General features: G+C 32.5%; 1 protein-coding gene across 1 annotated transcript in view; it reads right to left on the reverse strand.

Moving 5' to 3' along the window:
- The window catches only part of LOC134529469 (uncharacterized), a 76,345-nt gene that overhangs the window by 20,638 nt on the left and 36,905 nt on the right, over nucleotides 1–18,802 (reverse strand). Inside the window, exons 4-6 of the mRNA XM_063363599.1 lie at nucleotides 14,514–14,683; nucleotides 10,244–10,397; nucleotides 5,063–5,210 (exon numbers count right to left, since the gene is read on the reverse strand). Coding sequence (XP_063219669.1) covers nucleotides 5,063–5,210; nucleotides 10,244–10,397; nucleotides 14,514–14,683 — 472 coding nt within the window. The remainder of the gene's footprint in view (nucleotides 1–5,062; nucleotides 5,211–10,243; nucleotides 10,398–14,513; nucleotides 14,684–18,802) is intronic.

Consider the following 18,802-nt stretch of genomic DNA (forward strand, 5'->3'; position numbering starts at 1 on the left):
TCTCAACACCAAGCATCTTATCAAACATTGTTTTAGACAAAGTTTTGGAAAATAACTATGATATTATTACAAACAATTTAAACAGATTTGATAAGGTGTCTACTAAAGCAGTTACGTTTTTTTGTCCGGTGAAAATTTTTTTCGAACCCATGCAGTTATGGCTGGTCGTATCAAAAATGTATTTAGAAAACATTTTTCGGCATTAGGTAATCCGAGTTATCATACGTTAAAACGGATTCCATATTATTCATATTATGGGAGTTGTTGCGATTTTTCTGTTTTTCAAAAAATCTTCCCCATTTCGAACCAATTGTTCGGATTTTTCCCATAACTTACTCGACCGAGAATTTCCATTACTGTATTTTATTTATCATTTTGGACATGACTTGTCCAAAAATACGGCATTTATCGGGCCCATGAAAATGTGATTATATATATATATATATATATATATATATATGGGATTTTTAGAACAGAAAAGAAAACTATAAGAAATTTTCGTCTACAATAGGTAGTTTTTATTTGAAATTTACATAAAAGTGGCATTATTACAAATTTATATGTGTAATAGTATAAAATATTATAAATTACGATATGATTTCTTAAAATGCTTCTTGTTCGATCCAAATTACAAATACACGCATCTCCTGAAATTCGTAATGTGTTAGAGATTTGGCAACAGCGCGCGCCATAAGCCGTGTACTGCAATCTAAGAGTGGGACGGGCTATACCACGCAGCAAGACACTGACGAAGAGGATGAATTAGAGCCGCTATCAGAGCAGGACCTTTCCAGTGCTAGACAAGCCCTGGATACTCTTATCAACATTGTTGATTCAACTTCAGATGCTGACCTTCAGTCATATTACAGACATTTCCGAGCAGCACGGGAATAAGTAGGGATAGGAATTTTTCGCGATCGCGATTTTTTCACGAATTCGCGCAAAATTAGTACCAAAACGCGAAATTATTAGGTTTGCACGAAAAAACATCATAACCAACCGAAATCGTGAATTTTTCACATTTCTGATATTATTTCGCTAACCCGCTTAAAACATCTTACCGTTTACGTTTCGTTAGTATATCAACAAATTTTATGCACTCACGTGATGATAAACAATGTACCCAAAGACTAAAAAAGTCAGGTAGACGGCGCACGATGGTAAGAACTAAGAAGAATACCGCACACGTGTATCGGCCATTTTGTATCGTCTCTAAGTGATCTATCGATAGTTAAGACTACACAGTTCCATATAGATGGCGTAGTGTACTAATGCCTTGATCACTACGAACGTACGAAGTCATTCAATTATATTTTTTGACGACTTGATATTCCTGCTCTTGCAGTATCTTTGACTCTCGTGGTACGGAAGTAAATATTTGTATTGTGTATACAGACTAAGTAAAACTAGTTTTGTGGAAAAGAATGTATTGTTTAGTGTTTTTTATTGTTTTTATTATTGTGGCCGAAATATTGTGAAGTAAATATATTTTATGCAGTTGATTATTTTATTACCGTAGCGGGAATATTTTGCACGTGATTACAAAATGCCAAATAATAAACTAAGTGCTAGAGACAGGGCATTCCAGTACCAAAAAAACGGCTTCTATTGTACTGATAGCCGCACGGTAATGTGCAAATTTTGTAACTGCCAAGTTGCGTGGGAAAGGAAGGATTCGGTCGACAAACACCTCAAGTCGGCCAAGCACGTGGCTGCTGAACAAGATGGATGTGTTGGTTCCAAACTACAAACTTCAATCGCAACATGCTTCAGCAGTGTTGGGGAAAAAAAAAAAAACTGCAGAATACCTGGGAAAGCGAATTACAGAAACATTTTTGAAAGCAAATATACCGTTGCACAAATTAGAAAATGCCCACATGGCAGAATTCATGAATGAGTTCATTGAAGGTGAGAACCCAATCAATAAAATTATCATAGTGTAGTTTTTTCCCCCAAACAATGATGTGAGGAATTTCTTATTAATTTTGTGGCAATTCTGGTTTTGGTTAAATTGTTTTAGTAATCTCTCATGGTTAGCATATTTCATTAATCATTCTTAAATTAATGACTGTAGTTTGGTTGGAAGAAATGAATTAGGGGCCTAACTGTTATTTGTCTTTTACTGTAATGAACAAATTGGTTCAAGGTAAATATGCTATCTTAGAAAATTAAACTTTTTGTTATACCGCTGCTAACACAGGATCTAATAGAGGTGTTTTATTGCAGGTGCTCAAGACATCCCATGTGTTAAAGTCTTAAAAGAAAAGTACCTCCCAGCAGTCAAACAAGAAAGAGAGAATACAATGAGGGAGAAAATCAAGGGGAAACAAGTAGCAATACTCTGCGATGAAACAACTGACGCTAGAGGCAGCTGCATTTTTGTTGTTCTCTTCAAGATAATAGAAGGCTCAGACAAGACTGAAATTATTGTTGGAAATGTTCATACGCTTGAAACTGCCAATGCGAAAAATTGTTCGAGGGCAATTTTGGATACATTGAAAATGTACAATGTAGACTTTGACAGTGTTCTAGCTCTGGTGTCAGATTCGGCAAAGTATATGGTAAAGTGTTTTGATACTTTGAAAGAAATAATGTCTGATCATGTTGATGTTGTCCAATGTTAGGCACATAAGCTCAACTTAGTCATAAATGAGCTTGGCAAACATTTGCCTGAACTTCAGCAGACTGTTGCTAAAGTGAAATCATCTTTTTTGAACACGCGCAAGAGGAAGCATTTATTTCGACAGTTTCTAGATGAGAGGTATCCAGGCCAAGGCATCCCACTTTTTCCCATGCCAGTGCTCACTAGATGGTCGTCCTGGTACGTATCTGTGTGCTACCTTGCTGACAACTTCGACGCTGTTGTTGAGTTTCTAACAAGCAGTGAAATAGTCGGTGTCAACAATGCTGGTGTAGAATTCTTTGCAACAGCATCAGCAGGAGATCTTCAAAGTGTGAAGATTCAGGCAGTTTTTGTGAAAGAGACATGTAAGGATGCAACTGAACTGATAAAAAAGCTAGAGGGTTCTAATTACCCTTGTAGTCACCTGCTGGTTGGTGAACTCCGTAAAGTGGAGCAAGTTCTGCAGCTCTCTTCTACTGGAAGCTTACCACAAGAAACAAAAGTAATTTTGAACTCTTGTGATAAAACTGTCACCAAAGCAAAAATTACATCAGCATTAGCTAGAGCTGCTTCACATTCTCATACAAAACTTATTTCATTAAAGGCAAGTGATCCAGCTCATTATTTATATGAGCAACTAAGTGTTTTCGATCCTTCAGAAATTTTGCTGACAAATGTAACACCTGATCTAAGCAAGAAATTACAGAAACTGGTTTTGTTTGAAAACCTTGGTGAAAGTACAGTACTTCAAGGTTACAAAGAATTACAGTTTCTTGTCAAGAAAAAATTGAGTGAAAGTGGAACTGTTGACATTGTTTCTGTTCTTATGGCTGTGTCAGTTAACAACACTGACTTTGCTCGTGCTTCCTTGCAGTCAATTTGGTTGCCATGTGCAAATGTAGACTGTGAGAGATTCTTCTCTAACTACAAAAATATTCTCAGCCATCAACGCCACCGCTTAAAACAAGACAACTTGGAATTGTTTAGTGAAATTTATTTTGAGACCTAGTCCTCGATAATCAAGTCTAAGTTTGGAAGAAATTGTTCCTGCTAATGATTATGCTTTTGACATTAAATTTTTGTAAATAAGATATTTCATTGCTTAGCTTCTGTTTTTGTTATTAACTTTTCACATATTTTATAGGATTATAGCAAATAGTGCTCTGATAACTTAATGTAAAGCATATAATGCTAAAATAAAGAAAACGTTTGTTTATAATCACTGGTAAAAGTCATTAAACATCTTTTTGAAAACACCGATTTTTGTATCGGAAAGTACCAACTTTTTGATTTGAAAGCACCACTTTTTGCCTCTTGAAAACACCGAAAAATTCCTATCCCTAGGAATAAGTAATCAGTAAGCAGCAACACAAGACCGTCCAGAAGAAGATTGGCAGCTTTTTCAAGCCTTCGAAGTCAACAGAATCTGCAGAAGCTAGGCCAGCTGATTTACTCTTCCCTTCATGCTCTTACAGTGACAGCCGCGAAAGTGTGTTTTACTTAGACTCTGACTAAACGATGTAAAATCACAACATGGTACAGTGATAATTACTGTTTATTTTCACAGTTATAAATTTACATTACATACGCTCATAAAAACCTTTATCGGTACGTATTTTTTATCGGTACATATTTTGTATCATTATCTCCCACGTTTTCTGTCCGCCCCCTCCATTCCGTAAGAGACGTTGAGAAACAGACAGCTGACCTCGCCTCTCTCCATCTCTCTCTTTCATATCCTCCCCTAGACCATTCCGTAAACAACATGAGTCTCTGCAGCAGGCAAAAAATGCATTCATCATTCAGCATATAGCACAGGCTTATCTTATCACCACGTCCCTTACGTTTTTTGTATTTAAGATGCGCAATGTAATACCACAGCCAACCGTAGCCCTGATATAACTTGCTGTGTTGCCACTTCCCCGTGCCATGTGTACTAACAATACAGTCTGTCCCGTTAGTTAAAACATATGGCTGTCTTCTCTCCCTTTATTTCCCTTCGGTATCTCGGACAAACGGTAACTCGGACCACCTCTCACCCCTTTTAGTCCGAGATATCGAGAGTTCACTGTAAGGAACAAAATTTTGCAAACCAAAAATATGATTTAAGGACCACACCAGAGACTACAGCAGAACTAATAAGACACAGTCTTCACTAGGATCCCAAATCAACAGTCTAATGTTTTATGCAGGAGATTTGTAAAAATTACTAGCAGCAACTTCGTAGATAAAATGAGAAACCTTGACATAATTTTCACATTTAAGAAGGCTAATAGTTGAACATTTTAACCTAAATTTGCTTCATGATACAAATTTATTAAAATACTATTCTGTATGTGGTGCAGTTTAAGCACTTTTCAATTAACAAAATAATCAAGGGCAAAAACAGGGGAGGAATACAATTAAAGGTTAGTGTTAATTAGTAATTAAAACACTTACTTTATTTAAACATTGCAGAGATCTGTGTAGACTTCGTGAAGTTGTTCCAAAGTCTATTACAACATCCACTGTTCCTCCACACGCATCCTTTGTTCTCTCAATCAGTTGCTTCTCATAAACATCTTCATTCCACTGAACTACATTCACTCTAAAAACATAAAATAAAACAAATTTATTATTGACAACAACAACAAATAAAATTATTATATCCAGAATTTTGATACAGAAAATTATTTTCAATAGCTAAGTGATATATAATTATGAAACCATTGATATACAATTTATAATATTATATGTATTTTAAATATTAATTTCATTGAAATTATAGTTGCCAGCTAAACATACATACTTTCAGTAAGTGCATTTTAATTTTTGTGTCTGGTGATCACAATAGAATAAATTTTCTATTATTATTGTGACTGAGCACAAAAAGGTCTCATGTTGTCTCAGATGGCATAGTAAATGATTACTTTTCCCTGTACAATATTGAAAAAAAATATTTGAAAGCACTAGTTTCAAAACTTTCAAGGGAAGTATTTGTTTGATGAAAAGTAATTGCAAGGAAGCTAACTAAAACACATAATGTAGGCAATATACAGTGAATGGTTTTTAATCTGGCATTCCATGGTTCTGACATTCTATACTTCAGCACCAATCGAGCCACTTTTTTTTTTGGGTGGATTCACACCGTTGACCTTGGCTGCCAGGTTGCATTACTGCACTGCTTGCATTTTTAGTTTGCGAGGTGTTTATTGTTATGGTCTGTTTTCATTTCAGTGGTATCTTGTTTTCTAGAGGGAATACACTTCCCATTTTGTATTCCTGTTACTACTAAACTAACGTTTGATAATCTGTCATGCCCGTGGTCTCAAACATGTCTAATTAAACACCTTTCACTGTAGTTTTGAAGTAACAATGCCAATAAATTACTGAATGATTTGAAGTAGTGCAGTCATGTATTTTAAGAAGCGCTCTTTTTAATACAAATTACCTTATTTCAGTGCACATACAATGGCCACAACACTTGTGTAGCATAAAACCCAATGAAATGAATTAATAATATGACGAATCAAGAAATGAGAGTTTACCCTTTCCTGAAACACAATTCACTTCCTTCATTGCCTACTTAATTTTGCCCAATTAACATAGAACAGAAGTTTATAATAGGCAGAAGTATCTCAAGATGCTTATCTGTTCAGCCATGAACATTACATGAAAATCCCACTAGTCAGCAGCAGCTCTGGTGAGAGAGACCAGAAACTTTCACAAATAGTTTACCTCGCACCATCCAGTATGCGATAGTGGCAAGTCATATATTCAGCGACTCATGGCCAATATGCATTTTGTAAACAGAGTTGAGGATTACATTAACAAGTTAAATAATCTTACTTGTAAAAAAAAGTATCTTTAATCTTATTAGGACTGATTCATACCTTCTATACTAATAACATTATTATTTTATAACTCAGAAATGTTGTTAGTGTCCACTAAGTAAAGAAATGTTATGTTCAAAGCCTGTTATATAAACATTTTATGTAAACATGCGGCACATGATTTTTTTACATTGTAATTTAATATAAGAATATTTAATCTTAAAATATAATTCAAACATTTACTTAAATGTACTGTAAATATACTTAAGACATATAATTAAAACTGTAAATGGATTTTAACGGGAGCAGTGTCTTGGTCCAAATGCTGAGGACATTTTATTTCCTAAATACGTGTTAAGTCCTGAAGAAATTGCTACAATCCTCGAAAACCTGAATCAGGACGCAACAACATTACAGCATATTCACGAGTTGGAAATAAGTACCGTTGGTCAACACCAGAACACTAAATGGAGGGATGCTCGTATGAACAGACTTACAGCATTTAATTTTGGTTATGTGGTAAAAAGAAGACCACATACATCCTGCCACTATCTAGTAACATCACACATACATCCTGCCAATATATAATAAAATCACACATACATCCTGCCACTGTCTAGTAAAATCACACATGCATCCTGCCACTGTCTAGTAAAATCACACATGCATCCTGCCACTGTCTAGTAAAATCAATTTTGTTTCACTGAGAGCTAAATTAAGGCTGTTCAATTTGGATGATTGAACGAAAATGTGGCTAAGAATATGTATTGCAAATTAAAAAAACATTGAAGTCAAAGATTGTGGCTTTTTTGTACATCCATGTTTTCCATTTCTAGGATGGCCTAGTGGCAGACGATGGTCTGCTAGAGTCAAATGCTTATTTTCAGCTGGGCAAGATAAATGAAAGGACCATGTTTCAAAAAATAAAAATACATGTATGGAAGAAAAACTTGGGCAGATGTCTAAAGAAAACCCACAATTTTTTTTACCAGATTCAAGGGCAACTTGCCATCTGCAATAGAAAATATTGTGACTTTGTAGTTTATATGAAAAATGACTTACATGTTGAAAGAATTTCGTTAGACAAAGAAATTTGGGAGAAATGCATAATTTCCAAAATTACAACAAATTTTTTGAAAAATGCTTACTTCCAGAGATTGCAGATCCATTAATTTCACGAGGCCTAAAGATGCAAGAGCCTAAATTTATAAAGGAAGCTCAAGAAACAAAAACACCAAAGGGATTACTTCATTCATAGATTCCTAATTTCACTTAAGTTTTAGGCATTTTTTCTTCTATTTTCAACACTGTTATATGATTGTCAGAGCAATATTATTTTTTTTTGGGAATTTTGGATATTAAACACATATTTAATGCTTATATGTAAATTAAATTAGACCTTTGTAATTTATGAACACACATTCTTTTCCTAAAAGTAATTTTATGTGTATCGTAGCATGACTATAATTTCCCTGTTTAAAAACATATGCCAACATGTTAATTTCAATATTTAATGTTTTATTATGCTGATTTCTGTGTATTTAATGTATGAAATTTTTTAAAATGGTATATATTTGTATTATTTTTTAATGATGTCATTTCAACGGTAACATAAATGTACATACATATAAAATATATTTGTTAGCTCTGTGTAATTACAGGAAAATAATATCTGCTCAGAGTATCATCGTTTAGTATAGCATATAATTTTGTGTAGTATATGTTCCTGTACATTTCAGGAAGTATTTTAGGTATTACTTTACTAAAGTGTTCAAAACAAATTAAAGTGATTAATCATTTAATAAGAATGTACCATGTGTTCTTTTAATTGATTAAAGTAATAAAATCTAAATTTTTTTTTTCAGTTTATGCTAGTAATTATATCTAAAGAGGAATAGAATCATTCCTGAGCTGAGATTTTAGCTCAGAAGCTCTCGCAATATAAGCCACAATATACTTTAAATAATATCTAAATTACAGATCAATAAATTGTTGCAGCACAAAGTTACCGCAGTTGACAATTATTTAATTGAAATTGTATGTAAAATAACGCGCACAGCATGTGAAGACCGCGGCTCACGGTGAAGCGCAGAAAGTGTAACGGCAGGCAGGGAGGCAGGTAGATGTGGCACTGTCACAGTGGACAGCACACGACTGACAAATTTTACAACTCCGCACACGGGGTATGCGTCATCCGAGCCAAACGCTGCACATTTGAGACACCCGCGCTCTCTACCGGATAACAAGTGTCAAGACTGACTCTTGTATTCCGTTAAAGGTGTTGGGTCTACGCGGTACTCTGAAGGTACTTCTCTGAGCATTTTTGGCTCTACCATCTGTATTAGGTTAACTGGTTCTCATTTTGATTAGCGTTATCTACAGTTCCCATTTGTTTTAGGTGCAGAATAAATACTGGGGTGGTGGCAAGCCTAGTGATTTCTTTTAATGCAGCCAGTTTTATTGCTATAAGTTTTACCTTAGTCCCAGTTAATTTCACATCTCACACTATATTTATTCATTTCAACTCATCCTCATTCTAAGACCCCTATCCGAAGTAGGTTCTGAGCAGCTTTGGATAGTGATCTGAGACAACTTGACAATAGACAGAAACTCCTGAACACTATATTAGGTATTATCCAATTTTCAGGTAATTTTTGCATTATTCTCAACCAAAGAATTAAATATCAAGACTGAAAAAATATGGATTCTTGCCATAAAAAATATCAACCACTTAAATTATTATTTCTACACAAGTACACCTAACTAAATGAATATTTTTAATAAAACAATTTCTACATGACTAAATAATACTGACAAGTATAAACTACGATGTTGGATATGATTTTTAATTTTAACTGATAAAAAACATTTTAAATATTTTTAAAATGTTCTGAGAAAAGGTATGTACAGTGGATTCATATATCTTATGAAAATAGACATAACTTTCAAATACTGCAGGCAAAACTTTGTATTACAATTATAATATGTAACTATAGAAGTTAAAGTATTATATAAGACAATTTTGACATGTGTTAATAATGCTATTAGATATAAAAACTCTGACCAATTTAAGTAATCAATGTGATCAAACATACATTTAATAATATATTTTTACTTTTGATGAATGTAAACATCTTTACCATATTGTTAGGTTATGTTTGAAAAATAACTTCACGAGAGCATCAATGAACAATGTTGCCAAACATGTCAAATTCGAAAAGACAAAAAACTCAGTTTTTAACAAAGAAACAGAAAGATGCTCTCTTGGTTTCAAATATTTAAGCCATAAATTTCTGTTTCTTTCAGAAACATTGGAGAGGTTTTAAATTCTTGCAGTTTGTCATCATGTATGATCAAAAGTAAATTATGGGAAATGAGCAGGGAATAAGATGTTTGTTTTTATTTTCATTATGTGTTACTTATTTTTTGCCCTTATGTATAAATATTTTTTTTGTGAACTCAAAATCATTTGTACTACTGAAGGTTTATGGGATGTAAGAGATATTTTTGAGAAACATATTAATGGTTAATATTTTTTTCTGTATACCAAGTTAAGTGAAATAATTTCAATGCTGTTGCTCCCGATCCCAAAAATCTTTCCCGACCGAATCTGTCCCAAATTAAAAATACCATTCCTATCTACCTCTAAAAAAATACCCCACTTTGGTATATCTAATTAAAATGAAAGAACTACGAAGAAAAACCTAAAAGATTTGTATCTGTAACACAGATATCAACACTATATATAAGATAGTGAAAAAAATTAACCTGCATTAAGTTTTTCTCTGTTAAGTGTAAAGCAACTTACTTTTCACATTCCTTCGCAAGCACAAATCCTTCGTCCCTGAGAGATGCAACTGTGATGCGAACATGGTCCTTAATGTTGTTGAAGAGGTGTCCAGCTATGCGCAAAGCCCACAGAGCCAGGCCGCCAGTTCCAACTATTAAAACCTTGCAAACTGCTGCAAAATAAGATAAACACACAAAAAACATTTGGCAAATTTGTAAGAAAAATTATTTTTGCTCATTATAAATATGATATAATTGAGGTTTATTCTTTGCAATATCGCAAATATTCAGTGCTCATAGTTTCATATTCATTATCTTTCAGGTATCTATCTGAATAGTGGGTATAAATAGCAAGTGATCACAGTATGCAACATGACAGTAATAATTAATAGTGTTTTGTGAATTATAATTAGTTGTTTGTATCACTCCAGGAATATGACTGTATAATCCAAATGCAGGAGACCTTAGTTTCAACTTCTGTTTTTCATTTCCATGCATATCTACCAGACCATAAATAATCAACAACTTTATGTATGCCAACATGACCTAACACAATATGCAACACAAGATAGCATAATATGGACAACTGCATGCAGGAGTAAAATTATTCATTCACGGGCATGGTACCCAGCTTGTTACACAGATCAAGGTGTTACTGTTATAGTTAGCTATCTTTATAGCTTTAGTGAGAAAGGCTTGAATAGTTTGTACAGACTGTAGCAAGCCAAATGAATATAGCTTGAATGAATTTTCATGAACAACAAGAACTATAGCCTTTTACACTAAACAGTCAAACCTCAAGGTACCATAATTTTGTCATTTTGTAATAACGAGGTTTGTATTAATCATACTTAAGTTACTATTTATATTGAAAAAAATCACAATTTTTATATGATTTATAAATCAAACACAAAAAAGTTAAAACTATTACTCTCATTTAGTAAATGCATAACACACACAAAAATACATAATATGCTCCAAGGAAACTTGCACACTATTTTATACAGAATTAAAAAAAAAATTTTGTGGCTCAAAAAAAATTTGTACTGTACTACTTTTTAAAGGATTTACGACATAAGAATAAAGCAAAGGTTTAAAAACCACCCACAAAAAGACATACCATCATTTTTGAATAAATAATATGTAATTTCTAAGCTTTTGCCCCCAACCTAACCTAAACTAATGCAGTGGCATTATTTTATTTTAGTTGAAACTTTATACTTTTTCTTTACATTAGTCTGGGATATTTGTATTAACCATCCTTTACTTCATGCAATTCTTCACCATTGGCACAAAAACAAATTAGTATTACTTAATAGTAGGCCTGTGCGAATATAAATTTTTTAGTTCAAATCGACTAAGAATACTAAATTATTCACAAACACAAATATTGAATCTGAATAGTAAGAACGAGAGTTAGAATCCCAATAAAATCTTTTTTTTCACATAATGTAACAACTTCTGGAAAATTAGTCAAATAATATTATAAAGTGAAAGGTTGGTTAGGTTAAATCAGCTACAATAATTAAATGGAAAATTTTTGTTAAAATATTTAATTTATGAAATCAAACATAAGTGTTTTTAGATATGCAGCTAACGTATCAAAACCTAACCAACCAACCTTTCATTTCAGTTCTTATTCACCTAATTATCCAAAACCTTTTACTCTACACGTTGATTAGAAAATTTCACGAACGGCAAAATACAGTGAAATCCAATGCAATTAATTTCACAAATAAAGTTAATTTGTTTAAATGCTGTATTCCCAAACAAAATGAGATCATATTTACATATTCCATCCATAGTTATTAGAGTTTTCGTTGTTAACGCAGTCAATTACATTTTTTTTTTGTTCAGCAATATTATAAACACAATTTCTGCTAATTTCATCTGGAAACTTAAACCATTATTTATGTTTTTTTAAAATATATTTATGAGTTGTAACGTCTGTTTTGTTGTAGATACATACAGCAAGGAAGCTGCTAACGTCTCACATGGTATTAGATTGATTGTAACTATCAATTTATAAGCCACTGAAACTATGTGACATTTACTTCTTTTAATGGCCACTGCAATGGAGTTGTACTCTGTCGTTGTTGACATTTATTTATTTATTTTTCCACTTCTGGTGCATGTGACCACGATATTCAGTGTGATGAAATGAATGCAAATAATATTGTTTTTACAAGGTTAAACTGACAAATATGACTATTTTGAAATGTTCACGTGATTTTTCCATTACTGTTTAGCATGACAGTAGAAGAAAACTTTGAATACTTGTTGCATGTTCAAAATGTTGCACTTTGTTCATGTTATTGTTTATGAAGTCCCATTAAAACATCAAAAAAGGGTATTTATATCACACAAATGACTTAACCTCAACAGTAAATATTGGTGTACGACGAACTCATGGGATATGCTATGTCAAATATTTGTAATGAAACTAATGTTTCTTTATTTAGAAGTGTTAGTATTCCAGATTGAATTGAAAATGAATAGTTTATTATTCATATTTGAATATTTGCACAGGCCACACTTTTGTATTAAACAAATTACTAAGCACTATAACTGCTATATAATATATAGGGACTGTGTACACACTTGTATTGATGAGAGTTTTGTTTTAACAGGGTTTTTATTAATGAGGTTTCACTGTATATTGTACAATTTACACTTGTTGGATTCATATGAGTTACTCCAAAACAAATTATATTAACATACTACTACATTTTAAAAAATTTACAAAATGCATAAAATTCCTACTTGCCCCAAGTTTACCTGCCTGTAGGGATGATAGATATTTTAAACCATGTAATAAAAAAACTATGAACCTGAATAGGACCATGACTGAACAAAGGCATTAAAATGAGATATTTTGTTCAATACAGACAGTAAATGGGAATTTTTTTTAAAATTCTGATTGCACAAGAAGCAATTTAAGAACTCACATCGTAATTTATAATACTTTATACTAACATGTAGGTATTAATAAAGAAATTATCTGTCAGATTTTGCATGAATCACATGCACAAAATTTGCACAAAAATAGAGCAAAAGGAATCAAAAATGAACATTTGTGCTGACCTTTTAAACAACATTATGATCCAGGATTGTTAGACAGAGTGATTACTACCAATAATCCTGAAACCAGCACCAATCAATGCAGTGTAGAGCCCAAACCCACCAGGGCAAAAAAAAAGTGAAAATGAGCAAATCAAAATTCAAAGCCTTGATGAATTTTTTTTTGACAAACGTGGAATTATCAATGTTCACTGGGTCCTCAAAGGTCAGACAGTCAATCAACATAATTATGTCAAGGTTCTGATGGCCCTTCATGAATGAGTGAGGAGATGAAGACCTAATTTGAGGAAGAGCAAGTCCTGATGCTTCACCAAGACAAAGCGCCAGCTCATTCAGCCTTGTCTGCGAAGGCGTTCTTTGCAAAATACAGCATCACTGTGTTGGACCACCCACTGTACTCATTTGACTTGGCCCCCTGCAACTTCTTTTTAATTTCCAAGGTGAAATCGGAACTTTAGCGGACAAGATTTAACAGTATGGAAGCGGTGAAAGCAAAAGCGACAGAGGTTCTCAAAATGCTTACTGAAGCAGACTTGCATTAATGCTTTTAACAATGGAAAATTTGTTTTGAGCGTTGTAGGGATTGGCAAGGAGATTAAGTACATTGAAGACGATAAACTTTCTAATGCAATTGGTAATCAATATACACCAGATACATAGACTAAAAAAATTACACCAAGGGAGTGTTTCTATATGTGTACTTGTAAATTATTTGAACTTTAAAGCCAGCTGTCAATGGAAATAATGTCTTGCTAACTTCAATAATAAATGTAATTAGTATAGTTCTAAAAATTCAATATTTTATAATAGGTAAACAAAAATACTAGAAACTTTCCCAATGTTGAGAACAATGAAAAGTATGTTTTACTTGTAATTAATTATTTCATTTTACAATAATTTTGCAGTATCAGTCAACTCAATATGTATGTGAACAATGCATACTAAAAATATAACTCTAGTTAAAATTTATTTGTACTTAACTGATTACAAAAAATTACATTTACTGCTTAGTGCATTTAGTAAATTAAAGTTTATTTATGTATTATTTTCCAGTACTCTATTAACTGAAAATCAACTGAAATATTTGGTACACTTTAAAGTGCAACATAACAATAAAACAAATGTCAGAAGCAAAACAAAAAATATTAAAATATGTTAATGCAATTAATTCAATAACAAATGTAAGAATAAAAAAAAACACTACATACCATTTTCACCCCGTTCTTTCAAAACTTTTGCAACATGTTCATGAACAGAGAGAACTGTGTTCATAGCAAGCAGTGCTCCAGTTGGTAACATAGCTGCTACACTTAATGAAATATTGTCAGGAATTTTCACCAAGAACTGCATGTCAGGAACAATCATATATTCAGCATACCTAACAGACAAGATAAAACATATTTTCAGAAATAATATACCTTGATTAAAAATGTTTACAAAAAATTTAAGTAAATACTTAAGATACTGAGTTATTAATATTCATTATAATTCTTCTAGGCAAAATATCATGCTTATTAGAGATGACACTGCTATGAAAAGGTATTTATGGTAATTAGCCTTGGTTAATTTAGTAAGTAATCTTTAATTTAATAAATGCAAACATTAACAGAGTTTGCTTAACTATCATGTACTGAACCTTTATCAATATCTTATTATGGAGAAGCTAGTGAGTAATAACAAGGCTATCACTTTTTATGAATGGAAACTAGATTAACAATAAAATTTTCAGAGGTTATCCTTTAAGTTTTTTTAGTAAAACATTGATCACACTATTTTTTGTATTCTTTCTAGAAGTAACTTTTAATTTTATAAATCCTTTCATACATATATGGTGTATAGGGAGGTGAGAAGAAATGCAGCAGAAGCAGTGCAAATTTACCAAGGATGCTTTCACAACATTAGTGTACCAAATAGAAAGACCTTTATACTACTTGACCAGCAAGTGTGTGAAACTGGGAGTTTCATATAACAAAAGATTGACGCTGGCACCAGGGAACTACTAGAACACTATGTTTCGTGGAAGATGTCCTGGATCTCATGGTTGAACAAATTAATCTATAATTCGGGCCACTGCGCAAAACATGCATGTTAGTACCAGTACCGTACGCGAGACTCAGCCACTGCCTAGATGTGTGATATATTCAAATCTGTGAGATAAATTCAAATTTGTGCATTACTGTTTGCACCTGAAATCTGCATGGTTACATTTCCAGACATTACTTAAAAAAAAATTATTTTGGTATTTTCTGCCACAAATTAAAGTAAGGCCACGAATTTTCAAACCACCTGTTAGTTCAACTGTTTTCACTAAATCTTTCTTTATTCATCCTGCTTTTCATTGCCATAATAAATGAAATACAGAAAACATATTTTAGGTATAAATTTTAATAATGAGGTTTCATTTAGAAAATCTATTTTTTAAAATATACAACTATTTTTTTCAAAATTACTGCTGCACAGTACGAACCCAGTGTATGTCGGCCAACAGGAATATACCAAAAAAAATTAGATGTATTATTTTTCTGAATATTTTGAATAAAAGATCTTAAATCAATGAAGAAATCCTAAAAGAATCAGGCAAAAAACTCAAATATAGCAAAGACTTGGGATTATTTGTTACTCAGTATGACCAAGTACAAGAAATAAGAACTTACAAGGTCCACCACAGGCATTTAACTAATCTGTGACACTGGATTTTAAGGAAGTATTTTAATAATTGCAACAAAGTAAACAAAAGATTATATCATTTCAGAAAAAATGTCAATGCAAATTTTTCAAAATCAATGCTTCAAATATGATGAAAAAAAATATGATAAAGATTAAAATTTGTTTTAGATATGAATATAGTAAATTATTACAAATAATTAACTTTGAAAATCTGAAAGCTCTGCAGACAGTACATTATTGGACTTAAGGATTCCATCTCACACATTGGTTATTTCATTATCACAATATCTCTCTTGCATTTTGTTTCTGTTTGAATTTTATTACCAAATATGTACTATATCTATACAGTAGAACACCCCTCAACCGGAATCATTGGGGGGAGGTCTATTCCGGTTATGGGAAAATTCCGGGTAAGGGGAGTTGCGGTAGGGCCGGCCTCCGGGCTGGTTGAATGACCTTCATTCAAGCAAGCTGGCAGGCACGTGTTTATTATCACTATGGGTGGGTGCGTGCGTGAGCGAAGAGGGCAAGAAGAGGGTTCGGGGGAGGTAGTAGGACTACAGCTGCAGTGTTGTGTTACTTCTGTGTAGACGTGCTAGTAATTCACACTTCCTGGAGAGTGTATAGTCACTGCCATGCACAGTTTACATTTCACATACACAAGAATAACACTTCAAGCATCTCGTTTGAAAACACAGAGATAGAGAAATACAGGTAAATGTAGACTGTTTAACCATATATTAACGTATAAATATGTACATAATACATATTTGTACACTAAATTATTGTCTACAAACTGAAAGCATCACACGTTGGAAGTAAATGTTACTGGCTATCACGTGTGTCAGCGTGTGTAGTGGGAGTCGGTGTACATACTCTTGGGCCGGCCGGAATTTTCCGTTTACTTGACATAGTGAAACAATAAAACTACTTATAGCATAAACATCTGTATAGTAATTCACGTCCGACGCGAAAACCAGCGGTGTATTTACGCAATGCGCGGGAAAGACTGGCTATAATTATCTCTCTGACAGACGTGCGCGCGCCTACAAGACATGTACAGTCAGGCAAAAGCAAAAAAACCTCGTTCCAGTGCGGAAATGTTTTAATTTTTTTTGGAAAATTAGTTCCGGATATCGGGAGTTCCGTTTGTGGGAATTACGGTTGAGGGGTGCTCTACTGTACTAATAATAAAACTTTCCAAGGCAAAAGGTCTGTACACTGGATGAAATAATGAAAAAACTATTGATAATGACTATTTACATTATTGAGAACTCAAACATACAGTTTTTTTTTAATTTTGTCTGTTTGAGCATCAATCAGAAACTAAACAGATTTTGATGAACCTTTTTTTATTAGAATGGTCTTTGGCTAACTTACAAATTAGGCTATATATAATTATAGAATTCCACCCCTAGATGTTTTAAGATGATTAATTATATCTCTGAAACTAATCCAGCTAAAGAAAAGATACTCAGTATCCAATATATAACACAAGAAATCATCCAAACAAAAATTTTTAATTTTGGAAAATCAACCCAGAAGGGATGAAAAAGGGATAAGTATATTTTACAGATGAATAATATCTCCAAAAATGTAATAAAAATGATATTGGGTTCCAATAATAAATAAACAAACAAACACAAGCACAATTTTTATTTTTTGCAAAATTCAACCCCTAAGTGAAGAAAAAGGGGCTAGTATATATTTTAATTAATAACTATATCTCCGAATATATTTAGGAGCAGTAAATTATATTGGGCACCAAAAATCAACATACAAAAAATACCAACAACAATTTATATATTTTGTGAAATTCAACCCCTAAGTGGTGAAAAAGAAGTAAATATGGTTTTAAGATTTATAATTATGTCTCCAAATTTATTTAAGTGTGATCAATGATATTGGATACCAATAATGAACACACAAAAAACTACCAACCACAATTTTACCATTTTTGGGAAATTTCATCCCTAAGGTGTGAAAAAGGGGTGAATATGGTTTTAATATAAATAAATTTAACTCCAAAATTAATCAAGCATATAAAAAAATTGGGCACTAATAATAAATATACAAAAATTACCAACCACAATTTTACCAGTTTACTAATTTCAAACCCTAGAGTTCGCAAATGGGGTAGATGTGTTTTTAAAACAAAACACTAACACTTCAAATTCAAATAGAATAAGAAGTACGAAACTAAAAAAACTTGCATCTAGACTTAGGTATTGGTTATTTTTGGAGTTTATTAAAACTTGTCTTTTAATGTGGGTTAAAAAGGGGTAAGTCTTCAATTATTTTTTAAAAAATTGTATCTCATAAACTAATTACGACATAAATTAATGGTAAAAATAATTTATTAAATTATTATTTAACTTATTTGCAAGGTTACACCCTTAAGGGCGGTAAAGGGGTTAAGTTTGGTTAAAAGTGTGTGTGTGTGTGTGTGTGTGTGTGTGTGTGTGTGTGTGTGTGTGTGTATATATATATATATATATATACACACACACACACACACAAATCAAAGAATTAGAAATTAAGAATGACATCATGGATATAGAGTTACAAATTCCATTTTTTAAATTTTCCGGTTACATCTTTTAGAGTGTGAAAAGGAGTAAGTTTTGTTTTATCATAAATAATTTCATCTTCATAGCAAACAAGCTAGATGTAAGCAGCTTAGCATAATTAACATAAATAATTACATAGAGTACATCTACAATTTTCGATATTATAGTAATAATCATATAGCCAAGCAAATTAAGATGAAGGTAAGAAACTGAGAAAGAATAATGTACAAAATTATGATTTATTATCAGGTTTTTAAGTT

Source organism: Bacillus rossius, chromosome 2 (genome assembly GCF_032445375.1).
Source record: "Bacillus rossius redtenbacheri isolate Brsri chromosome 2, Brsri_v3, whole genome shotgun sequence".
NCBI classification, from domain to species: domain Eukaryota; kingdom Metazoa; phylum Arthropoda; class Insecta; order Phasmatodea; family Bacillidae; genus Bacillus; species Bacillus rossius.